A 27610-nucleotide genomic window follows, 5' to 3' on the forward strand; every position below is an offset into this window, starting at 1 on the left:
CTGGAGAGATCACTTTAGACAATTGAATCTATTTATCCACCTGACTTACTTCAGATCCTCTCAAATTAATTGGCTTTAAACTTTTGTTTGTAGGATAAAGAGAAAACTTGTGGAGAAAATACAAAATATGAACAAGATAATATATACTGCATACTATAGGTTCAGTTTTTTATGTTTTATAAGTGATTATGATTTTATTATAATAGTTAATATAGAAATTTTTCTTGATCAAAAGCAATATTACTTTATCATTTTTAAGTGATCATTCATGTTCTTTTATTTTCTTTTTTGGTTTTGGGTTACACCCAGCGACAGAGCTCAGGGTTTACTACTGGCTCTTCACTCAGAAATCGCTCCTGGCTGGCTCAGGGGAACATATGGGATGCCGGAAATTGAACCTGGGTCCATCCCAAGTTGGCTGCGTGCAAGGCAAATGCCCTAATGCAATACTATTTTTCTGGCCCCATGTCGTTCATTTTCTTAATGTATTTTATTGTGTAAGATTATTGTTATCATTTTCTGTTCACTTGTACATATGGTTTGTATGATAACATTCAGTGAAATGATGCTGAGTTGAACTTTTTCTTTCTTTTGTGGACTGTACCAGGAGCAGGCTTCCTGGGTGTGTCAGTGTGATGACAACATGGTTCAGAGACTAGAAACAGACTTTAAGATGACTCTTCAACAGCAGAGCACCCTGGAGCAGTGGGCTGCATGGCTTGACAATGTGATGATGCAAGCACTCAAACCCTATGAAGGACGACCCAGTTTTCCTAAAGCTGCCAGGCAATTTCTACTAAAATGGTCTTTCTACAGGTATCACCTCAATTTTTCTAAATTTTGTTTTTCATATTCTGTTGATATATGTTTATAAATGTTAATTTCATTCAATACAACTCAGTAATTTTATTATGAAATATACAAAGACATTAGAAATAAATCTTCTATTAGGAAAAGAAAGCCTTTTGTTCAAAGTCCTTCAGTTCTCAGACTAAATCATCTGAGATTTCAATCTAGAGAATGGGTTGGCAACAATCAGGAAAGTGCTACAGTCCTCCTTATTACAAACATTTCTTCCTTTTTTAAAGTCTTATTAGCACTCTTTTATTTCTCTGATTCTCAAACTGGTGTCCTGACGAATAACATAACTGTTAGAAACATGTTAGGAAGTCACATTTTCAGCCCCTTTCCCAAAATCTGCTGTAACCAGAAACTACGGAGGCTCAGAAATCTCTGCTTTATAAAAAGTCATCCATTTATTTTTATGTATGCTATGAACTTCAATAAATTCTTAATTTTATCTCTTAGGACTTTTACCAAACTTAACTGCTCATCAGAATTAATTTGCAGGGGTTGGGTTTTTTTGGCATGTCTGATCTAATTATGATCTCTTCTGTAGTCAGCTGCATACAGGATAAGGACTTTTCCCCCTTTATCATCTCTCTAATCCCCACAGTTAACCTCTAGAATATTTCTAAGGCACCTCTCCAAACATATTGACTCAAGATTTCGATAATTAGGAAAGAGTAATTAGGAATTTAAGTCTTAGATATTTTATTCAAAAAGCTTAGTTTTGTGCCCATAAGAAAGTAAAGGGGTTCAGATGTTTGCCTTGCATGGACCGACCCATGTTCAATCTCCAGTACCAACTATGGTACCTAAGCACTATTAGGGGTAAGCCCCCGAAAATACCAGAGTGACTCAAAAACCAAAAAAGCTTTTTATTATTTTAATGATCACTTTAAGAACAAGCACTATTAGGGGTAAGCCCCCGAAAATACCAGAGTGACTTAAAAAACAAAAAAGCTTTTTATTATTTTAATGATCACTTTAAGAACAATTACTTAAGTAGACAATGTTGGATCATTTTTTGACTAAAATAATTCAATATGTGTATGTTGAACAACAAAATCTCATAAAAGTCCTTCAGGTTTTATGATATATATATTTTGTGTGTATATATATATACATATATATTGAAATGAGCTATTGACTATATTCCTGCCCCCAAAGTTAAAAATTATGTTTTCAAGTACACAGTAATGCAGTGTTCATTTAAAACTCATAATTTTTTAAAATACTGACTTCATACCAAGAGAATAGTTATAATTCTAACTATGCCTTCTGTAGGCCTGTTCTCTGTCTTCAAGACTTTTTACAATGAAAATAATAGGTTCCAGAATGATAATACAATAGATATGGTGTTTGCCTTGCACATAGCTGACCCAGGTTTGATCCCCAACACCCCAGATGGTCTCCCAAGCCCTTAAGGAGTGATCCCTAAACTCAGAGCCAGGAAAAAAATCCCTAAGCCCTAGGTATGCCCAAATATAATCTGGGATCCATAAGACTGTACAAGGACTACAGTACTTGTCTTATATATAGCCAACTCTGGTTCTATCCTCAGCTGAGCATTGCCGAATGCAGTGCTTGGCATCACTGAATGTGGTTCTGGAGTTCTCAAGAACTGCCAGGATGGCCTACTATCTGTCACCTCAGGGTCTGAGCAACACAGCATCTTCAGATCTTTCCATTATATCATCTTTGAGTTGCCTGCCCAGGTTCCCTGACCACTGCTTCGGAGTCACCTCTGTGAATCTAAAAAAGAAGTTAATAAGCATAATATTTACTAGTACAAGCCCAGTATTATCTCCATCTCAAGGAAGAGAGATAGAGATAAACAATTATAAATTGTGTAACAACTATGTAAGCCATTGTAGGGAGCATTACCTTAGAACAGGGGTCTCAAACTCGTGGCCCACGGGCCGTTTGCTGCCCTCTATACAACATTTTGAAGCCCGTGGCCGGCCTTCAAATATAGCAGTATTCGCAGTTATTCGCTTACCGAATAATCGCAGTAAAAATCACATTAGTAAGAAAAAAATCGCATTAAACATTCACTTACCCCGAGCAGTTTTGTTCAGGGTATGCAAATGTTTAATGCGATTTTTTGCGATTTTTTTCTTACTAATGCGATTTTTTATTGTGAATATTTGGTTAGCGAATAATCACGAATACTTTGCTCCTAGTTCAGACGTTATTTCCGCTACTCCTGCCCACTGTCCCTTGCATTATCGGAGGCCTAAGGGAGAGAAGTTTATTACAGAATTAGATTTTGTCATACCTTCATCATGACTTCATCAAAGCCTGAAGTGAAGAGAAAGATTAATGACGAGCACAGACGATTTCAGGAAAAGTGGGAGACGCAGTATTTCTTTGTTGAGCACAGGGGCATCCCCACATGTCTTACTTGCTCAGAGAAAGTTGCTGTGCACAAGGAATACAACTTGAAACACCATTATTCAACTAACCATGCTGAGGAATATGCAAAATATCAAGGAAATGAGAGAGCCAACCAGGTTGCCAGTCTTAAAGCATGTCTAATGAGGCAACAAGATTTCTTCAAGAAAGCAACCAAAGAGAACGTTGCATCAGTCGAAGCTAGTTACATCGTTAATGAGATGATTGCTAAAGCAGGGAAGCCATTCACAGAAGGAGAGTTTGTTTAAAAAAAAAAAAAAGCATGTTACAGGCTGCAAGTTTTATCTGTCCAAAAAGAAAGGTCAGTTTAGCAAAATCAGCCTTTCTGCCAATACTGTGGCAGAGCGCATTTCTGACATGTCAATTGACATTCATCATCAACTGTGTGAGAAAGCCAAATGTTTTGATGCATACTCAGTTGCTCTTGACGAGGGCACAGATATAACATACACTGCACAGCTCACAATTTATGTCCATGGTGTTGATTGCAATTTTGAATTGACAGAGGAGCTGCTCACAATAATTTTAATGCATGGCCAGACCACCGCTAATGAGATATTTCAGCATCTGTGTGATGCCATTGAGAATGCACGTTTGCAATGGAAGAGATTTGTTGGAATAATAACCGATGGAGCGCCATTGATGACAGGGAGGAAAAATGGACTGGTGGCACTTGTTCAAAAAAAACTTGAAGAGGAGGGTGTAGAGAAGGTCATTGCTCTTCACTGTATTATCCATCAGCAGGCCCTTTGCAGTAAATGCCTGCTGTGTGACAATGTGATGTCTGTTGTGAAATGCATCAACCAAATCAGATCCAGGGGCTTAAAGCACAGGAGGTTCCATGCTTTTTTAGAGGAAATGGAGTCAGAATATGGAGCTGTGCTCTATTTCACAGAGGTACGTTGGCTCAGCAGGGGAAATGTCCTGAAAAGATTTTTTGAGTTGAGAGAAGTGAAAGCCTTCATGGAGAAGGATGGGAATGCTGTTTCTGAGTTGAGTGATCACAAATGGCTCATGGACTTAGCTTTTCTTGTTGACATCACACATAAGCTGAATGTACTAAACAAGATGTTACAAGGCCCGGGGCAGCTTATCAGTGCTGCCTATAACAACGTGAGAGCATTCTCCACAAAACTGTGTTATGGAAATCCCAGCTCTCTCAGACAAACCTTTGCCATTTCCAGCATGCAAGGAACTTGTGGATGCAGGCATACCATTCAGTGGTGAGAAATATGTTGATGCTATTTTTAAGCTAGAGAAGGAATTGGATCACAGATTTGCAGACTTCAAAAAGCACAGAGCCACTTTCCAAATTTTTGTGGACCCCTTTTCCTTTGATGTGCAAGATGCCCATCCTATGCTCAAATGGAGCTCATTGACCTGCATTGCTACTCTGATCTCAAAACCAAGTTCAGGGAGATTAGTGGAAAAGCAGACACGCATGGGTGCCCCCCAGCATCCGTGAGCTTTCCCGAATGTTCAAGCGCACCATGTGCCTTTTGGAGAGCATATATTTGTGTGAAAAGTTATTCTCCACATTGAACTTCAATAAGTCAAATTACAGGTCTAGACTTAATGATGATCATCTTCAGGCCATACTGAGGGTCTCAACTGCTTCCTCTCTAAAGTCAAATGTGGTTCAGATTTGTGAGAAGAAGCGCTATCAAGTCTCTGGCAGCAAAAAATAGGCAAAAGATGCCATGTCTAGAAGAACTGTTAATGATCTTCACTCAATGTTCTATTCGTGTTCAGAGGAAATAATTAAAACTGTTAATAATGACATTTGAGGACTTTTTTTTGTGAAATCCTTTATGCAGCCCTGCCTCACCCCGACTTTGCCTCCTGCAGCCCCCAGGTAAATTGAGTTTGAGACCCTTGCCTTAGAAGATTTGCAAATATTTCCCTGTGTTTCTACCCACTCAGAAAGCTATACTGATTTTATATATATATATAATATAAAATATATATATCATGAATATATATCATGAATGTTTGAGAAAAAGAACAAGGAATGATACTAGTTGGTTGTTTTGAAATGTGAATCTTCTATATGAGGAAAAGAAAGCTTTTTTTTCTTTCTCACTGCATTTGTTATGTTGTTATGTCAGAATCACCATATTCTTATGAGCTTGGGTTTTATTTCCTATATTTTGTTGAATATATATATATATATATATATATATATTCCTTGTAGCTTTTGTCTACACTAAGATTTGTTGCAGGTATCTGTAAAAGAAAGAAAATTACTTGTTTGTATTTCTTGCTCTCTTGCAGAAATACAGACCCAGTAGATCATCACTTGCTTGCCCTCTTGTTTTCCCCTGAGTTAGGAATAATTGGTTTAGTATTAGACACCATTATAGTTATTATTTTCATTTCTGAAAGACTTGAAGATGTACAGTTCAGGGCCATAGAAGGAAAGGTATATTCGTATAGATACATATTTCCTTTTGGTAGACAAAATCAATAACTCGGAAATTTAAGGACCTTGAAAATCTGAACTGTTTCTACTGAAGCCTAAGAACAAAGTAGTGGCAACTTTATTCAAAAACAATCAGAGAGGCAGAATTACAGTATTTTTTAAATACTTCTTTGGATTGGAATAAAACTTAGGTTGTCTCATCTACAAAACCTAATGTCAATTTAACTCATCTTTTAATTATTTGTATATATTCACATGCATGCAGATATAAAAGTGAACTAGCAGATAATCATGATTGAATCAGTTGATAAATTGCTTCAAACGGCTGGTCCTCAAAAAAGGGGCCTTTCCTTTTCTTTCTATTTTTTTTGTGTGTTTTTGTTTTGTTTTGTTTTTTGTTTGTTTGTTTGGTTGGTTGGTTGGTTGGTTGGGTTTTGGCCATACCTGGTGACACTCAGGGGCTACTCCTGGCTATGTGTTCAGAAATTGTTTCTGGTTTGGAGGACCACATGGGACACTGGGATCAAACCTGCAGTCCGTCTTTGGTTACTGCATGCAAGGAAAATGCCCTACCGCTTGCGCCACCGCTCCAACCCTTCCTTTCCTTTCTTAATCTCATTTTAATAGCCACTAATGGTTTGCTGGAAGGTAGGAAAAAAATACCATCTTTTTGAGGGGCAACAATAATGAAATATGTAGGATATTTGTTAACTAATGTATATGTGTGGCCATAAGAACAAAGTCTTCCAAATATCCATTACAATTTTAATATATTTATAGTTTTGATAACATGGTTACATAATTTTTATTATATTGATGTCCATAGTTATATGCTTCACCATTACAAAGTGCCCAAGACTCTCCACCACTATTCTTATGTCAGTTCCAGTTTGCCTCTTCCTTCTTAACATATCATGATTTGAAAGGAAGCACAGGGGATTTAGTTTACTTACAATTGGGCATATATCTAAAACATTAGGGTCTTCTGGAATCAATTATACTTACCATGCAAAAATAGCATCTAGACCTGAGTGACAACAGCATAAAACAGATAAGTGACTGCCTTGTATGATGCTTACCTAGGTTTCATCATTAGCACCCCATACGGTCCCCTACAAATTGACAGGAGTCATCCCTAAGCACAGAACCAAGGAATAAGCTCTGAATATGGTCAGTGTGACTCAAAAATGCATAAGAAGTAGATTGAGAATTACATGTTAGGGTATATATTTCAATTTCTAAATATGAATATAAAGTTAAACACACAAAGGTATTTCTTATCTATTATAACATAATTAACATTTATAATTCTAATTTTAAAAGTAGGTGAATTCATTTATGGTAACTTAGCAACATGAAATTTAATGGATTCAATTTTGCAATATATCTTACAGAAGTTGAATTGGACAATAGATTTCCAATTAAACTGGTAATTGTATCACTTAATATTTGGCTTGTAGGGCAGCAGCCCAACACAGAAAGCACAAAGAAGACAGCATTTAATAATAAAACTTAAATAATTCTTTTCTAAGAATATGACAATAATTTTATGGTCTTATTAATTTTTAAGTAGCAGTAGAACTGAATTTATTTATTTTCCAACATATTTTTCCAGCATATTTTTATATTGCACATACATGCTGAAATAAAGTGGTATTGAACTGTCTAGAGGTTACAAAATACTTGAAATACAGAACCTTAGAATGATGTATGTGAACTTACATTGTCTATTAAGTATTGTTCAACCTGAGTATATTTTTGTCTACTTTCTGCCACAATACTCACTTTTTCTCATGCCTCACTTCCTTTAATTAAATCAATTTCCCCATGGATATTACCTGATTAAAAACAACTTCCCTTACATCTTCAATATTTTCTTATCTTTAGCAATAATTTCTTATTTATAATGTGAATGCTATTGAATTTTGTCTGACCCCACCTAAAGCAAGACACTGGTAACCAGTAAGGATGCAATAAATAACATTGTATGACTGAATCTGAATTCTCAAAAAAAATTTAAAAAAACAGTAACTACTGCATTTCTATTAAGAGAGCTTTATAATATGAATATATTTACCTTATTTATTTCTAGGATTTTAGAATTGAATTCTCAAAAAAATTTTTAAAAAAACAGTAACTACTGCATTGCTATTAAGAGAGCTTTATAATATGAATATATTTACCTTATTTATTTCTAGGATTTTAGAATTAATATATTTGGAGGAAAATAAAAGAGCCTGATTTTAATTTAGAAGTATATATTATAATTTGATGTTCATATTTGTATTTGTCCTCATAGATTTGTTGGCATTCAAATAACCGAGGATTAATTTTCTATTATAATTAGTATCTTTTAAAATAAATATTTCTTTACAAAATATTCATTCACTTTAGAACACATAAGTATAAAAACTATGCTCAGAATAAACTTATTCCATATTTACTGAAATAACAAATGATAAATTATTTTTAAAGTGTTACATGAAATTGAAATCTGGTTGTTTACAATAGTTTGTTATTTATTTCCCTTAAGTTTTTTCATTTAACATATATTGAATATTTCTTGTCATTTAAATAGCTTCAGAAATATTTAGTTTCTCACAATATTCCACTGTGTATGTCTTATGCATTATTTTTTATTCTAGGGCCTTTAGGTAGTTTGGCATCGTGAAATAATATTTTAAAATGCTGTAACAATTACTTTGTGTGAAATTAAATATGTATCTCCAGACAAATTCTGATAAAATGCTTTGAACTTTTTTAAATGACTAATAAAATTTTAATAACATGTGTTACTCAACTCTAATAAAGTATTAAACATTCCCATTTATTTAAAGTCTATAGTTTTTATGTTAACTGGGCTTATATTATGCATTATACTTCAACTTAACATTATTCCATGTTACTCTCCTCCATAAAGATAGTACTTCATTTCTTCAAGCTTACTGCATAATATTTAACATATGAACATAAATTAATTTAATTAGGGCCTGGTAATGGACATTTAATCCCCCACTCCTCTATAGTTTCTTACTGGTACAAGTATTGCTTCACTTAAAACTATCTCTCTGGGGCCAGAGCGATTAGTACAACAGATAGGCCTCTTGCCTTGCACACAACTGATCCGTGTTCAATCCTCAGAATCCCATGTAGTTTGCTACGCACCATCAAAAGTAATTCTTGACTGTAGAGCTAAGAGTAAACTCTAAGCACCACTAAATATGGGCCCCAATAAAATAAGATCTGTTTATTTGTGTAAATTTTGAGAATTAGAATTCTAGGTTAAATGGTTTATATATTTTTGACAGATGCTTCCAAATTACCTACCACAGGTTTTGTGAATTTAGACTGCTTGAAAGAAAAATGAAAGTTCTTATCTAAAATATTATACACACTATTATTTAATTTCTTACATTTTCAGAGATGATATATGTTGTCTTAAATAAATTTAATTAAAATTTTAAAATTTTTTGCTTTTGTGTTAGCCATTTTTCTCCTTAGGTATCTATTTTGAATATTTTGCTATTTATTTTAGCTTAAAAAAATGAAATCCTGGGGCCGGTGAGGTGGTGCTAGAGGTAAGATGTCTGCCTTGCAAGCGCTAGCCAAAAGGACTGCAGTTCGATCCCCCGGTGTCCCATATGGTCCCCCCAAGCCAGGGGCAATTTCTGAGTGCTTAGCCAGGAGTAACCCCTGAGCATCAAAGGGAGGTGGCCCCCCAAAAAATGCAAAAAAAAAATGAAATCCTGAGCAAATTTTTGCCCTTCTTTATAATTTTTCAAAATCATTGACTCTAGGTGTTCAGAGTTGAGTGAGATTAAAATCATGATGTAATACTTTTATGTTGATCTTTTCAAAGTAGGGGCTTAATTTACATTTAATTTTTTAAGAAATTTTACATTTTAAACACTGCTAAACTTTAAAATATTTTTGTGTTAATAAAATTTTTGTTAAAGTACCATGATTTGAAAGTACTATGACTTGAAAGCAGGAGATGCAAACTTAAAAATAGGAAGCATTGGTGATGGGAATATTCCACTGATGAAGTGGGTATTCTTTGTATGACTGAAACCAAACTACAATCATGTTCGTAATAATGGTGTTTAAAAAGAAAATTTTAAAAAAAGGTTTATTACTTTTCTCTTCTTCAAACAAAACCACATAACTTAACTATGTAGTCCCGCCTCCCAATTGGGGGGAAATAAGAGAGGTACCAAGACCAAACAGGTGTAAGACCACTAAGTAGTAAGCTAGGCACAGAGGGAACCACTTACCTCTAGCAGCCCCGGGGGTGAGGGAAGAGGATATGGGAAGTGGGACGGGAACGGAGGTGGAGGGAGGACAATTCGGTAATGGGAATTCCCCCGATTTTATGTTAATATGTACCTAAAATATTATTGTCAACGATATGTAAGCCATTATGATTAAAATAAAAATTATATTAAAAAAAAAGGGGCCGGAGAGGTGGCGCTAGAGGGAAGGTGTCTGACTTGCAAGCTCTAGCCAAGGAAGGACCATGGTTGGATCCCCGGTCTTTCCATCATATGGTCTCCTGAAGCCAGGGGCGATTTCTGAGTGCTTAGCCAGGAGTAACGCCTGAGCTTCAAACAGGTGTGGCCCAAAAACCTAAATAAATAAATAAATAAATAAATAAATAAATAAATAAATAAATAAATAAATAAATGAAATTCAAGCTAAAAAAAGATACATACATACATATATTGTGATTTATTTTTTTAAAAATAATTTGTCTTTGAATTTTAGGGAAGTTATGCATAGAATGAGAACCGTTTTGTCATTTATCTTTGGCACTTAAATGTGCTAATATATTTTTGTTTGTAATATCATCTTGTGATGGTCAGAGTTACTCAAGGATCACTCTTGGTGGGCCCAGAGGATCTTAGGGGGTGCCACAGGTCAAATTTGAATCAGCAGTTACAAGACAAAAGTTTACTATCTACAAGCCCCATATCCTAATATATTTTAGTAATTTACTTAAAGAATTCTAAAGTAAGAAATAATCCAGTATTACTATTTATGTGATAATAAACATTAACATGATTATACAGAGTAGTATAATATCGGATAATTTTTTTTTTATGATCTCCTATACATTATCTTGATCCTCAAGCTCATCTTGAACCTTAAAAAGTTGACTGACGGGGCCGGAGAGATAGCATGGAGGTAAGGCGTTTGCCTTTCATGCAGGAGGTCATCGGTTCGAATCCCGGCGTCCCATATGGTCCCCCGTGCCTGCCAGGAGCAATTTCTGAGCCTGGAGCCAGGAATAACCCCTGAGCACTGCCGGGTGTGACCCAAAAACCAAAAAAAAAAAAAAAAGTTGACTGACATTGGGGCTGGAGCGGTGGTGCAAGTGGTAAGGCCTCTACCTTGTCCAAGCTAGCCTAGGACCCACCACAGTTTGATCCCCCGGCATTCCATATGATCCCCCAACCCTGGAGCAATTTCTGAGCACATAGCCAGGAGTAACCTCTGAGCGTCACTGGGTGTGGCCCAAAAACCAAAGGAAGAAAAAGAAAGTTGATTGATATGGTCATAATAAGGTCATACTGGCAAATTTGAGTCTAATTTCAAACTTAAGGGTTTTTTTTTATAGTAAATAAATCTAGTTTATTTAGAAATTTATCATTCTTCTGATACACAGTTGACAATTAGGAACAAAGTTTTTTCTGAGTATTAATCACTTCTACTTATTAGGCATTATTCTATTCATAAGTCTATTTAGTTCAACATTTTATGTTAGATAAGACCCAAAGAATTGCTTTTACTTTCATCCCAAAAGAAAATTTTAAGGGAAATGATTTGAGATCAAAGAACTTAATGAAGAGCCAGAATCAACCCACAGTTTTAGAGTTGAAACAGTGGTGAGTTGTTACAGTCAGTTAATAAACTCATTGGACACAATTTGAATATATTAGGAATTTCCATGTAAAAGAAGTTGAGAATGAAACAAACCAGAATAGTTAAGTATTTTCTCCTCTCCCTGAAACTTTACATTTTTGAGTTATGCTTTTAAAAATATTTTTATTGGGATATTATTTATATTTCATTGCAAACATAAGTTAAAATATTAACCTAACGCTTTTGTGAGTTACTTTTCTTCTGAAAATATAAGGACTATTGTTTCTCAAGTTCAAGAATTTTAGGAAGAATTATTAGATCAGAAAGATGACAAAGGTACATATACGTGTTCATGTACATGAATATTCACACTTCCTATTCTGATCCTACTTGAAATATGAAAGAAGCTTCAAGTATATGGACAATGACTGACATATATTCAGTGCAGTTAAGTTGTATTTGGGGATGGGGCCGGAGAGGTAGCATGGAGGTAAGACATTTGCCTCACATGCAGAAGGACGGTGGTTCGAATTCTGGCATTACATATGGTCCCTGAGCCTGCCAGGAGCAGTTTCTGAGCATAGAGCCGGGAATAATCCTTGAGCTCCCGGGTGTGACCCCAAAACCAAAATAAATAAATAAATTGTATTTGGGGCTCATTTCTATTTTAAATTAAATGCTCAATTATTTAAAGATGTATTTCTTATTTTGTTATCATCCTTATAATGGAAAATTAAACTTCTTTCTTCTTAGGAAACTAGAATCACTTGATAAATTTGCTTCTAATGGACTGTTGGGCAGTTCTGTACACTTTTTCTTCAGTATTGTCCAATCTGGCAACATTGCTTATTATATTCAGTACCTTTATATGGCAGAAATATATCAGTTTGTTGTTGGTTGTACCCTAAAATTATCAATAGGAAGAGAAACAACATTTACCTATCAATAGGTATTATTTTGAGTTGCATTTTCATGATAACAGTGAGTGGTCCATTAAAAGCCTTTTTGAGTAAATTCTGACCTTTCTGTGAATTTCCTGGGCTCAGCAGACCTGCCTATAATAAATGTCTATCTCAATGATGACCTTTAAGGTTTTAATAAAACTATAATTTTACTCAAGTGATACTTACCTCTTGACCCTCTGGTTTAAGTAAGTTAATTCAACTGTTTTTAATAATGCAATTATTCTATGGCATACACTAAGAAGTATTGTTTGTATTGGAGCGCCTTCCTCTTTTCAGAGGAAAACTATATTAAGCTCTAATCCTGGTCATAACATTAACTACTTATCTATCTTTTCTCTTGAACCAGCTCAATGGTTATTCGGGATTTAACCTTACGCAGTGCTGCTAGCTTTGGCTCCTTCCACCTGATCCGTCTACTCTACGACGAATACATGTTCTATTTAGTAGAACATCGTGTTGCTCAGGCAACAGGAGAGACCCCCATTGCTGTCATGGGAGAGGTAAGAGAGGCTAAAAGATATGACCCCCTCCTCCAGGACTTTAAAAAGAATTATTTAAAGCAGTAATTCCTAACCACTTAGATCCTCAGTGGAGTTGTGAGTTTTCACAGGAATCCTAAGTCCCTATGGACATGTATATTTTTTTAATGAAAATCCTTAAAGTATAGGTTATAATATGCCATAATCTATGGAAGGCATCAGTGTGTTATAAAGGTGTCCACATAAAATTTCTGAAATTCAGTGGACTAAAATTATATTATGGAAAATAAAAAAGAATCATGTTTCTCATAGAGCTAAGGATTGGGAATACACAAGAGAAAATGAAGTTCACTGTGTATTTTATAGACTTTTTCCAAAGTCCTGAAAACAAGGTGAATGATTCTGATTATCATTCATTTCATAATTATGAGGAAGTTAATTTTGGGACAATGCCAAGCATAATATTCTTAAGACCTTTATGAGTAGATAATCATCACTTACAATAATTCTTCAACATAGGTGCTATTTTACTTTTTTATTTTAAAAATGAATGTCTTGGGCCGGAGAGATAGCATGGAGGTAAGGCGTTTGCCTCTCATGCAGGAGGTCATCGGTTCGAATCCCGGCGTCCCATATATGGTCCTCCCGTGCCTGCCAGGAGCAATTTCTGAGCCTGGAGCCAGGAATAACCCCTGAGCACTGCCGGGTGTGACCCAAAAACCACAAAAAAAAAAAAAAAAAAAAAATGAATGTCTTGAAAGTATCTGTTTTAAATGAAGCTAAGTGATTTTTAAGTAGTGGAAACCAGTTTTGAGTACTGTCTGAATTTAAAATCCATACTTTTAGTCACTAAAAATGTGGGGGCAGAGATTTTCTTCAAAATTTCTCTATCGCTTGAAAATAGCTCAAGCGTCAAAACCCAAAGCTATAGGTTAATATAAACAACAGTTCATGCAAAATAGAAGCAAAGGATGAAATGATTCAGAAGATGGCTTCTTTTATAGAAAAGAGATTATTCAGATCTTTCTGAATTATACCAGTTTAGATGATAATACAAATAAACCAAAACAAAAAATAAGAGGCCTGTTCATTTTTAAAGTTATGTGTATGGGCCTATTTAAATTTAGAAATAAAAATATTGGATGCTTTTCTAATTTAATATAATAAAGATATCAGAGGCCAGAGTGATGGTGCAAGCTGTAGGGTGTTTGCCTTGCATGCACTAACCTAGGACAGACCTCTATAATCCAAAAACAAAAAAAGACGCAAAAAAATTAAAATTGGAAAAGATACTGTAAAGGAAAAATTTTATGTTGCATAGCTGAAATTAGTGATTTCACATTTACTCTATAAGAAAAACCTAATTTGATTATTCTTAAAGTTAGAATAAACAAATCAGTTCATGAATAAATTTCATTAAAAATGAAATATTACCTTATTTAACTCCAAATTATTTCCACATGACATCTTTCACGTGAAAAAACGGGGTTGGAGCAATGGCGCAGAGCAACAAGGCGTTAGGCATCTGCCTTACCTGCGCTAGCCAAGGACGAACTGCGGTTCAATCCCCCAGAGTCCCATATGGTCTCCCAAGCCAGGAGCGATTTCTGAGTGCATATCCAGGAGTAACTCCTGAGTGTCACTGGGTGTGGCCCAAAAAAACATACAAACAAAAAAAAAGATATTAGTAAAACATTAGAATATTTTAGGAATCCCTTTAGCTATTTTAATAAAAATAAAGTTCATTTTTGTTTAGAAACCTTTAGAGTATTTCTCATTCTCTTCTTAAAAATGCCAAATTGTGCATGTCCTTTAGTGTGATATTGCTTATTTTTTATTGTGCTTAAGTGATGCTAATTATATATGTGTGGGACTACGCAATAATAAATGTAGCTTTTAAATTATAGGCACAATCTTATGTTACCAAAATTATCTGGACTTTTCTTAAATATGACTTCCCATCATTGCCTATCACGTTAGTTCTTTAATAGATGCTTGATTGCAAAATGCTAAGTTGGCATGTATATTAAGCACTAAAATGTTTCTTAACTCATGCCTCAAAACTTCTGAAATAGGCATGCCTTTTGACACATTTTTAACACATTTCTCATATACCTCATCCCTTCCAGGACAATTTGAATAGAACAAAAGAATAATGACAAGTGATCCTAATTAATGTGGCTAATCCTGATGTGGAAAGGAAAAAACTAAACCAAAAACATAGCAAATAAAGCAATGCCAATCCCAGTAATGAAAGTTATTGTTTACATTGCCATCCAGGGAACAAAAACTGTGTATATGCTGATCACTCAGTGTGATGGCATAACTGTTTTATGTGGTTGTACAGGTAGTACTGGTCTACCAGAGTTTTTATGCTTACATGGGGAGTCACAGCCAAGTAATTGTATTCATAGATATCTATTTGTTGTAGTGGTGGTGGTGTTGGTGGTGGTGGTGGTGGTGGTGGTGGTGGTGGTGGTGGTGGTGGTGGTGGTGGTGGTGGTGGTGGTGGTGGTGGTAGTGGTAGTAGTAGTAGTAGTAGTAGTAGTAGTAGTAGTAGTAGTAGTAGTAGTAATAGTAGTATATGGGTGCCCTTTCTGCAGGGGCACCAGTTAAGATGTGTTTTTTCTTTCTTGGAGGGAGACACAAACACAAAGACACAAAGACAGACGTGACGATAGATAGGCAAAGACAGACACGGGGTCAGACAAAAGTGGGAAAAGGATTCCAGCCAAGACTGAACCCAATTCTAATTTATTGAAACTCAAGGCCCGGTTTATATATTTTTTGCTCGTTCCTATAGAACAGGCATAACAGGACTCATTAGCAAATGAGATGGAATGTGTGGATAATGAGATCTGTCTCTATTAGGTCAGGATGAACTGATAATGGAGCCTATCTCCGGCAGGTGGGGTATACAAGTAAGGTGACCTTAAATGTTTAATTCTCGAGGCTACCTGCTTTGATTATGGCTCTCTGTTTGGTGCCCTTAAGTCTTAAATGGTTAACATTCAATCTCAGGGCTACCTGCTTTGAGCAAAGTCACGAGGTCCTAAGTATTCTGCCTGTTCTAAGAAGCTCCCTACAGTAGTAGTAGTAGTAGTAGTAGTAGTAGTAGTAGTAGTAGTAGTAGTAGTAGTAGTAGTAGTAGTCTCATCATCGTCGTTATTGTCATCATAGTAGTAGCAACAATATAAACTAATAACTTGCCACATGAAGTATAAAATGTGAATAAAATATAGTTCAGAAAAGAAGGTATGAAATATTTTCTGTAATATCAAAAATCTAGGCACCTTTTTGATTGATTTGCCATTTATTCCTCTCCACCCAATTCATAGAAAGATCCTTTGAGTTTTGGGAGCCCATCTATATTTAGCCTAGAAAAATTAATTGTATAGGCTTGATTTTCACATAACATTGATGCCTCTTCACACACCTTTTGGGCTCATTAAGTAGGTTGGCTATTATCATATTGTACATTTCTTGTTTTTCTAATAGCAGGAGACCAAAAAGTCAAGAAAAAGACTTTTCTCATGTGCCCCACACATGAGAGGGCACTGACTTACCATGCCTACCCAAGGCTACCATATAAGTCAGATTAGAGATGAAAAGGCTTTTACATGTGGAGACAGTCTACTCTTTGCCCCTTCCTTACTTAACCTTTCTTTTTAAACACAAAATTTAAAAGAGCCTGTGTAGATATTATCAGCAAAGTGTCAGACCAAAATCCATGGAAATAGAAATCACACTTTCCTCAATTTTAGCAAATAGGTTTTAATTGTCAATAATAGCAAACTAATAATTATAAACACTATTGTTTCGTAGTAAATAGTTCCAAGGTTCTTCCTGCTGAGCTTGATAGATACCTTGAAATCATCTTTTTACATGCTTTTTATCTTAACTTCAATAACCATTAATTATTAGAGATATTTCCTAAACCGTCATGGTGTCACCAGTCTTCTTATGAAAATGAAAAGCTAATTGTTTTATCGTTACTTATGACCCTTTAGTGACTTTCTCTCACTGATAGTTAGGAGAAAAATTCTTCACTTACATTTTTTTATAATTTTGTAGTCTTCTACTGACTTTATTCTTCTAACCAAGTTCAAAATTTTCCCTCATCCTGTTCCTTTTATAATCAAGTAGCTTCTTTTATGCTTGTATTCATGAAGTTTCTCTTTTATTGGAACACTTTATAAGTGTCTATTTCAACCTGGAACAATTATATTTTGTGTTAAGGAAGGTCCACACATACTTTAGACACATTGTTTAAGATATATCTTACATATACCATACATATATATGCATACATATACATATCTTAGATACATTGGTAATCTCTTACCTATATTTTTACTGTTTATTTACAAAAATGATTGTGTAATTTTTGAATGATGTATGTCTGTGAAGATTTTAAATCTAAAAATAGCAAAAATGCTAAGATATAGAATAACTGAATTTTACTTAGTTTTTCATTTGTATTTTTGTAATTTCAATGAGATTACACATGTCCTTGTTGAAGTTGGGCACTGTGATGAGACACTGAATATTAGCCATTTCATAGGAAGGTGGCATATTGCATCACCTCACTCACCCTTTGGTGATGAATATGGATAAGATCATAAGAGGAGAAAGGGACAGCTTATATTCAGGCTTTTTTTCAAGCCCTTTTTTTAGTCCCTTTCTAGTAAGAGGACTATAGGTAATGCTAAGGTTCAGAAAAAAGAGAACCAAAGAAAAACACAGGATATGGAATATCTACAATAAAGAGTAAATCATATGACATAATGTATGAGAAAGAAATAATCATAATTTTTATTAATATCTTTATTTAAACACCTTGATTACAAATATGATTGTACTTGGGTTGAAACCCAAGACTGAAGTCATATAAAGAACACCCCCCCTTCACTGATGCAACATTCCCACCACCAATGTCCCAAATCTCCCTCCTCCCCACCCCACCCTCACCTGTACTCTAGACAGGCTTTCCACTTCCCTCATTTATTCACATTGTTATGATATTCATTAATTTTAAGGACATAAAAATAGTCAAATGGACAATGAATTTAAAATAATTACCAGGAAAATCAATGAGTTTGTATCAAAGACATTCAACAAAATAAAATATTAATGAATATAAAAGGAAATGAGATATAAAAGGAAAATATGTCTTTAACCAAAGATTAAAAATTGAAAAGAATGGGGCCGGCGAGGTGGCGCTAGAGGTAAGGTGTCTGCCTTGCAAGTGCTAGCCAAGGAAAGGACCACGGTTCGATCCCCAGCGTTCCATATGGTCCCCCCAAGCCAGGGGCAATTTCTGAGCTCATAGCCAGGAATAACCCCTGAGCATCTAACGGGTGTGGCCCGAAAAACCAAAAAAAAGAAAAAAAATTGAAAAGAATTTGAAACATATTCTATATATTAAAAACTCAGTGAATAAAATGCAAACTTCTATAGAAAACTTAGTATACAGATTCAGTCATGCAAAGAAAATAATCAGCACAATTAAAGATGAAATTTCCTTGGTGAGTCAATAGTAGAGGCAAGAGGAATCAAATTAAGGAAAATGGAAAACACTATCAATTTATCAGACTGTAGTATTAAAGAAAACAGAAGGATAATGGTCTTAACAAAAGGCAAAGAGAGAGTTTATTCAAATAAATGATAACAAACATTTCCAAAACCTAATGAGAAATATAAACATAGACTTCAGGGTGCTAATAGAAAACTGATTTCTAAATGCAAGAAAGATTTATTCCATGATAATTTCAGTTTATCAAAGTCATTGATAAAGTATTAAAGCTATTTGGGAAAATAAATATCTACCATACAAATGCGCCATGAACTATCTATTATCAAGTTTCTCATTAGAAACGCTACAAACAAGGAGACATAGAATGTTATACTTTCCATTAAAAAATTAAAAGATAACAGCCATGGCCACAAGATAGAGAAGCACGCAGGGCACTTGCCTTGCATCAGACAACCCAGGTGAATTTCAATACCTAGCGCCCCAGATGGTCCCCTGAACACTATCATTAGTAAGCCCTGAGTACAGCTGGGTATGGTCTAAGTCCAGAAGGGAAAAAAATTAAATTAAATCTACCAGCCAGCAATGCACTTCCAGTGCTTTGAAACTATCTTTGAATTAGAGAGGTAAACATTTTCTCAGAAAAAGAAAAACTAACACAGCTTACTTTTCTATTACATAGAAAGAAAAATAAAAAAGAACACTTAACTTTGAGTTGGGTGATAAAGTGGTAAGACAGAATCATAAATATAAACAATAAAATGAGACAATAAAAATATTTCAGGGGCCAGAGAGATAGCACAGCAGTGTTTGCCTTGCAAGCAGCCAACCCAGGACCTAAGGAGGTTGGTTCGAATCCCGGCATCCCATATGATCCCCCATGCTTGCCAGGAGCTATTTCTGAGCAGATAGCCAGGAGTAACCACTCAATACCGCTGGGGTGTGGACCAAAAAAACAAAAAAACATTTTCAAAAGAGAAGAAAATGATGATCGCTTTAGTCTATTAACGATATATCGATTTTTATTGATTAGTCAACTTACAGAAAAACTAGTAATAATACTACAAAACAAAGTAGAGATGATTATATTGAAAAGAAATAAAAGAATTACAACAAAAACTAAGTAACTCATGGTAGGAGAAGGACCAGATAGAAAACAACAGTAAAACAAAAGATGAAATTATAGTAACCCAACCATATATAAATATGCTAACTCACAAAGCTAGATGGGTAAAAAGCAAGATCCCTGGAAAAATCCTTACCAGATATAAAGCCAAACATAAAATAGTAATAAAATGCTGGTGTGTGATAGTTCAAGCTAGTGCAAAGAAATGACAGAAACTTCTGTTTCCATATTTAATAAAACAGACTTTCAACCCAAAGTTTTATAAAATACAGCAACAGGCACTGTTATGATCAAGAGAACAATCTACCAATAATTAAAATTATCATTAATTTAGTATATATAGAACCCCCCCCAGCAATTTATCCATCATATCTGTTTTGTGACTGCCAGACACACCTGTTTTATATTTTGTTTTGTTGGGGGGGGGTGGGGGTCCACATCTGGCAATGCTCAGGGTATATCTCAGATCCTGGCTCTGAACTAAGAAATTGTTCTACCCCCTGCAATGCTTTCAATGAGGTAAAGGACAGATTTCATGATTATTATATCTATTTTTTCTTTTTTTGGTTTTTGGGCCATACAGGTGATGCTCAGAGGTCACTCCTGGCTTGGGGGACCATATGGGATGCTGGGGAAATGAACCATCCTAGGCTAACGTGAGCAAGGCATTACTGCTTGCACCACCACTCCAGCCCTGATTATTATATCTTGAAGCCTGTAAAAAGGTGTCTCATTCTTCAGATTCAAATCCCAACAAGAATAATGACATTTGATCTTAAATTAATAACAAGTAGGCCGACATCACTTGGGATAATCCCAGGTCATCTGAAAATTGAAAAGTGACATTTTTTTAAACAGGAGGAGTGAGTGATCTTTCCAATCAGGAGAAAATGAACTCAAACTCTGAGTGAAATTTAGAGGTACATTGTGGAATACTCAAAATGCATTCGATATTTAACTGTTTGTAAAGTATAAAAGCATCTGACATTAAAAACTGAACACATTAAAAAAATATATAAGTTACTATAAATGCAAAAAAATGCTAAATGAAAAAATTTAGGGCCAGAGCGATAGCACAGTAAGTAGGAAGATAGGGCATTTGCCTTGCATGCGGCCAACTTGGGTTCAGTTCCTGGCATCCCATAGGAACCCCCATGCCTGCCAGGAGTAATTTCTAAGTACAGAGCCAGGAGTAACTACTGAATTTTGCCAGGTGTGGCCCAACTGCCCCCCCTCCCCAAATATTCAGCAGCTGCAAATAGATTTCAGCACACCATTCAACATACCATTAGAAAAAAAATCAATTATAAGAGCAGGAGAGATAATACAGTAGGCTATCTTGCCTTCCAAGCAGCCAAACCAGATGATCCATATGGCACCCTATATAGTTCACCAGAGTCCTGCCAGAAGTGAACCCTCAGCATAGAGCCAGGAATAAGTTCTAAGCATCTCTGGATATGGCCCAAAACAAACCAAAAAATGTAATTATAAAATCAAGAGCCTTAAAATAAGTAATCAGATCTCTACACACATCAACTTCCATATTCTCCAAAATTAGTGCATATTCTTTTCAAATGTACATGATACATTCTGTGCCAAACTTAAGTTGGCACACAAAACAAGATCCACTAAAAATAAGATTGCTATCACTACACCTTATTCAGTGTGAGGCTAGAAATAAATTTCAAAGCATAACAGCAACAACAACAGCAACAAATCCTGGAAAGATTTTAAACATGTGGAGATGAGTTACTATTGGTCCTAAAGAACTATTGAGTCAGCAAAGAAATAAAATAAGTTATTTTGATAGGGTTGAAAATGAAGAAAAATGCTATTAGATCCTTTGAGATTTAGCAAAAGTAATAGGAAAATTCAACACAGGACCACGTTGGTAATCAAGAAAAAAATCACAGATAAGCAATTATATTGATGGAAGGAAGTAAATGACCAATATTATAGTAGAAGTAAGTGAACTAGAAACTAAAGAGAAGATACAAAACATCAGCAAAGTCAAAAGATAATGATAAAAGGATAAAAAAAAATATGATAAACCCTAGACTGACTAAGAAAAAATTTAAAACTAACTAGGAATCAGGTGTGTGTTGTTTTATTTAAAGAAAGATTGGAAATTCTCTCTGATAACATAGAAATCCTGACTTCATAAGAGATTAATATGATCATTTATATACAAACAATTTGTGCTACCTTGAAGTAAAGAACAGAATCCTACTATTTTTCAAGACTGATTTAGGAGGAAATAGATCATTTGAACAGACTTGTCACAAGTCTGAAACAATAATCAAAAAAAGACATGCCTTAAGCAATGCCCATACACATATCTCCATAACAACAAAAGCCCAGGTTGCAAAACAATTACGGTTACAATAGGGGAGAATGATTGAGTTGCAGAAAAAAGGTCTGATCTTGAGAACCCGAGAATGTTGGTGATGGGTGCAGTGAGACTGATAAAGCTGTACTCCCAATATCTATAGAATGTTCAATCCAATAGGAAATCAATAAAATTAGTTAAAATGAATTTTCACCAAAACCTTACAAGAGGTGTGAAAGCATCCCCAGTTCACTGAGGAAGAAGAAAGTGATTGAAAGTTGCAAAACAGCTAAGAAGTGGTAGATGTAACTTTAGAAAGCAGGACTGCCTGTTTCAGTCAGAGTAGTCAAAAGAATAAATTTGAAATTTTTAGAATTGTAGCACATTAAGAATAGGGACTTGGGGCCAAAACAGTAGCACAGAGCAGGGCATTTACATTGCCTGTGGTTGACTCAGGTTCAATCTCTGGCATCCCATATGGTTTATCTTTGATGCCCCAAGCTTGCCTGTAGTGATTTCTCAGCACAGAACCAGGAGTAATCCCTGAGCAACAGGTGTGGACCAAATTCCCTCCAACAAAAGATTAGGAGTTTATTAATTTTTGCCTCTACTGTATAAATCTCTGAAGCACATATGCAAAGGTATGCACAGCAACACACACAGTCATACACAAATCATATATCTCACATGTAAATTTTTACTTTTTTTTTCTGGACATCTTTTCTCTGCAGCAGGGTGTATTTTTGTTTGTTTTTGTTTTTGTGTCACACCCGAAGTGCTCAGGGGTTACTCCTGGCTCTGTGCTCAGAAATCGCTCCTGTCAGGTTCAGGGGACCATATGAGATGCCAGGATTTGAACCACCGTCTTTCTGCATGAAAGGCAAACGCCCTACCTCCATGCTATCTCTCCGTCCCCTTTGTTTTTTAATTATAGCACCATGATTTATCAAGTTGTTCATATACAGTTGTTTGAGGCATTAAATATTCCAACACTAATCTCACTACCAATGTGAGCATCCCCTACCAATGTCCCCAGTTTTCCACTTACCACCCCAGCTGCATGCACCTTTGCCAGCACAAATTTACTTCATATCATTTGGTACAACACAAAAAGCAAATGAAATTATCAAAATTTAGACCAATACAAGTCAATTTATGATAAATGTTATATCTCTTGGTGGTATTACTGAAGACATTATCTGAAGATTTTCTAGGCTAGTTGGTGCTCGTTGAGTCTTCTGTGTTATTATTTAGTCTCATTGAGCTTGGTGCTCTTACAGGCAAGAGTGCTTGCTACAGGGCTGATACAACTAAAATTTGGAGGTGTCACAACTATGTGGTCCAGTATTGGTAAAGCCGAAACTGTTAGATGATGTTTAGTTGTGTAGCTGGACCCTTTTTATGTCAGGTTGTAGGGTGTGGCTGATGCTGTCGTGCCTTCAGATAGAAATGGGAATCTGCCTGCCCCATTTCAAGAAGGCTCCAGAGTTGTCAGCATTGTATACTGGAGGATTCGGTATCATTGTTGCAACAGGATAAATCTTGATAGAGCTACCACCCTTCTGCTTTCCTCTTTTTTGTTAAGTATTCAGAATATGCAGATAAATAGAATATTACTCTAAGTAAATAGCTGTTGGAATGTTAAATCTGCCAGAAAACAACAACAAATTACACCCTTCAACTCTTCATACCCACCCACAGACCAGATCTAAATCAAATTTTTTTTTAGAATTTGTAGTTTGCTTTTAGCAGTGAATCAGCTGTTCTGCATTAGCACAATTCTGACAGCTTGAAAATAAATTATAAAACTAACCCCCCAGTGGAGAGACATGGGAGAAGGTGTGAATATTCTACTTCTTTATACTCTGATTTAATAAGAATTGGCGCTTAGAATCTTCTGTTCATGTTTCTTCTATGCCATTTTTTCTTCTATGTTTCTTCTTTCTATGCCATTCTGTTCATAGCCTCTCCTTACATTTATAAGAATATTTGGTAACTCATTGCCACCATTCTTTATCACTTGTATCCTTGTTGCTTAGATTCTTCTTGATTCCTTTCCTAATTTGCTCTGGTTATAGCTCTGGTTATTTTCTGTGTGGTTTAAATACAGTTCTCCAGTATATGTTCAAAATATGACCATTAAAGGAAGGCAGTATAAAAGAATGATAGACACTCAAATTACAGGATGTCTCTTTGGATTTTGTTTAAATTGATATACTGAATTTCTATCAAGAAAATGAAGCACCTTGAACAAAAAAAAATGCAGAATGTAATCAGTCAATAGTATGTTTTACATATCGATAAAGAGATAGTATTTGTAAGTGCAAAATAAGAATAGTTTTCCAAAAGACTTGAAATTGGGGGAAAAGAACACTAAATTTTAAGATTTCTTTTACTTATTTAAATTTTCAGGGTTTTGAGCCACACCCAGTAGTGGTGGGGAGCTAGACCTGGTCCATTGCATGCATGTTTACTCCCAGTGGTACCTGGGAAATATGCAGTACTGGAAATGGAACCTAGCACTCTCTTTCTCTTTTTTTTTTAAATAATATTTTATTTAAGTACCATTGTTAGCAAATTATTTGTAGTTGGGTTACAGTCATAAAAAGAATACCCCCTTTCACTAGTCCAACATTCCCACCACCAAGTTTTCCCCCTATCATCTTTTACCCCTGCCTATATTTGAGACAGGCATTCTAGTTCTCTCACTCATTACCATTGCCATGATAGTTGTTAGTGTAGTTATTTCTCTAAGTCTAACTAAACTCATCACACTTTGTGGTAAGCTTCATATTGTGGACTGGTCCTTCCAGCCCTCATCTTTATTGTTTCTGGGTATCATTATAATAATCTTTTATTTTTCTTAAAACCCATAGATGAGTGAGACTATTCTTTGACTACCACTCTCCCTCTGAATTATTTTACTCAGCATAATAGTTTCCATGTCTATCCACATATAGGAAAATTTCATGACTTCATTTCTCTTGAAGGCTGCATAGTATTCCACTGTGTATATGTATCACATTTCTTTCCATCTATTGAAAGACTTCTGGGTTGTTTCCAGATTCTGGCTATTGTAAATATTGCAAATAGTGCTGCAATGAATATAGGTGTCCAGAAGGCATATTTGTGTTGTGTGTGTGTGTGTGTGTGTGTGTGTGTGTGTGTGTGTGTTTCTAGGACATATCCCTAGGCATGGTATAGCTAGATCAGATGGAAGCTCAATTTTCAGTTTTTTTGAGGAATCTCCATTTTGTTTTTCATAAAGGCTGGACTAGACAGCATTCCCACCAACAATAAATAAGAGTTCCTTTTTCTCCACATCCCAGCCAGCACTAATTGTTTTTATTCTTTGTGATATGTGCCGGTCTTTGTGTTTTAAGATGGTACCTCATTGTTATTTTGATTTGCACTTCCCTGATGATTAGTGTTGTGGAGCAGTTTTTTCATGTGCCCTTTGGCCATTTGTATTTTTCCCTTTGAGGAAGTGTCTGTTCATTTCTTCCCCACATTTTTTGATGGGGTTAGATGTTTTTCTCTTGTTAAGTTCTGTAAGTACCTTGTACATGTTAGATATTAGCCCCGTATCTGATGAGTATTGGGTGAATAGTTTATCCCATTCTATGTGTGGCCTTTGTATCCTAGTCATTATTTTCTTTAAGGTGCAGAAGCTTCTCAGCTTAATATAGTCCCATCTGTTTATCTCCACTTTTACTTGTTTGGGGGGTGATGTATCCTTCTTGTAGATGCAATCTTCTTTTGTTTGTTTGTTTTGTTTTGTTTTGGGTTTTTGGGTTTTGGGTCACACCCGGCAGTGCTCAGTGTTACTCCTAGCTCTATGCTCAGAAATCGCTCCTGGCAGGCTCAGGGGACCATGTGGGATGCCAGAATTCGAACCACCGACCTTTGCATGCAAGGCAAATGCCTTACCTTCATGCTATCTCTCCAGCCTTGAAGATGCCTTTAGTGTCAATGTCATGGCATATTTTACCTACTGTTGTTCTATAAACCTTGTGGTTTTGTGTCTGATATCATTTGGTTTTGACCTTTGTGCGTGGTGTTAGATGGAGGTCTAAGTTTGCTTTTTTGCGTGTGGTTTACCAGTTGTCCCAACACCACTTGTTCAAGAGGCTTTTCTTGTTTTGCATTTCTTGCCCCTTTATCAAAGATTAATTGTATGTCTGGGGAACATTCTCGGAAATCACAAGTTTATTCCACTGATCTGAGGGTCTGTCTTTATTACAACACCATACTGTTTTAATGATTATTGCTTTATAGTACAATTTAAAGTTGGGGAAAGTAATTTCTCCATATTCTTTTTCCTAAGGGTTGCGCTAGCTATTCATTGATGTTTTATTGTTCCAAATGAATTTTAGGAGTTTTTGGTCTACTTCTTTGAAGAAGGAACCCAGCACTCTCACATGCAAAGGATGCATCTCAGTCAGGCCTATCAACCATCTCCCTGGCTCAAGTTTTAAGATTTCTTAGCATATGGGGCTGGAGCAATAGCACAGTAGTAGGGTGTTTGCCTTGCATGTGGCTGACCGAGGACAGACCTGGGTTCTATCCCAGGGGTCCCATATGGTCCCCCAAGCCAGGAGTCACTTCTGAGTGCATAGCCTGGAGTAATCCCTGAGTGTCAACTGGTGTGTTCCCTGCCCCCCAAAAAGATTTCTTAACATATATTAATAAATAAAATGACCAATGTAAATGTCTGGGAAGAAGTTTCAGAATAAAGTCCTCTTCAACATAATCTACTATAGGAATTCTTGCCCAAGACAAATAAGGTCCCTGGCAGATGCAACTTCAAGACAAGCTGCGAAAATATTTTTTGGCTTCGTTAAACAGGATAACTCCCCCCTGCTGGACATTTTGTCACTTTCTTTAACCTGTGCCCAACCCAAGTTACTCTGGCTTTTTTGTTGCTTCTGGCATTTTTGCTTATAACTACTAAGAAAGATATCACTGATATTTGGGGTGGGCAAAGTTCCTCAATTCACTTGAATTATTTCCTCCTTCTCACCATCACAGTACCAAGATCACACTTTCATAAACATGAGAAATGTTCTGTTTAGGGTTAAGGAGCTTGTGTGGGTAGGATATTTGCCTAGCACACAGCTGACCTGGGACTGACCCGGGTTCTATCACTGGCATCCCATGTGGTCCCCAGCCTGCAGGAAGCGATTTCTGAGCACAGAGCCAGGAATAACCCCTGAGTGCTGCTGGATGTGGCTCCCAAAAAAAAATACAAAGAAAAAAATGTAAACTCTTATACCAATGCTAAATGTAAAATACTTAAATTAATTTAGTTTTATTTAGGATAAATTTAAAGAAAATAGAACTGAACTGATATTTCTTTTGATTAAAATGTTGAGATAGTTCTCTACCATCAAAATCATTGAAAATAGATGCCTTTGCTTACTCCTTGTTGTGATCATTTTAGCAAATGTTGGCTAATATCTAAAATTAGAGAAAGTTGCTCAGCCATGTAATATTTATAAAACCTTACTGTAATTCAGAACATAACAATATTCAAACTAAATAAAGTTTGAAATATTAGAAGTGGATCTTGAAGTTTAAATCTGCATGTAATCAGTCTTTGTTTTTATAGGGAAATCTTTCAAGGAATTTGT

At 35.6% G+C, this 27610-nt stretch overlaps 1 protein-coding gene across 1 annotated transcript in view; it reads left to right on the forward strand.

The window, feature by feature from the left end:
• The window catches only part of RFX3 (regulatory factor X3), a 331177-nt gene that overhangs the window by 278158 nt on the left and 25409 nt on the right, over positions 1-27610 (forward strand). Inside the window, 2 exon segments of the mRNA XM_049773246.1 lie at positions 608-816; positions 12857-13010. Coding sequence (XP_049629203.1) covers positions 608-816; positions 12857-13010 — 363 coding nt within the window.

Source organism: Suncus etruscus, chromosome 1 (genome assembly GCF_024139225.1).
Source record: "Suncus etruscus isolate mSunEtr1 chromosome 1, mSunEtr1.pri.cur, whole genome shotgun sequence".
In the NCBI taxonomy this organism is placed as follows: domain Eukaryota; kingdom Metazoa; phylum Chordata; class Mammalia; order Eulipotyphla; family Soricidae; genus Suncus; species Suncus etruscus.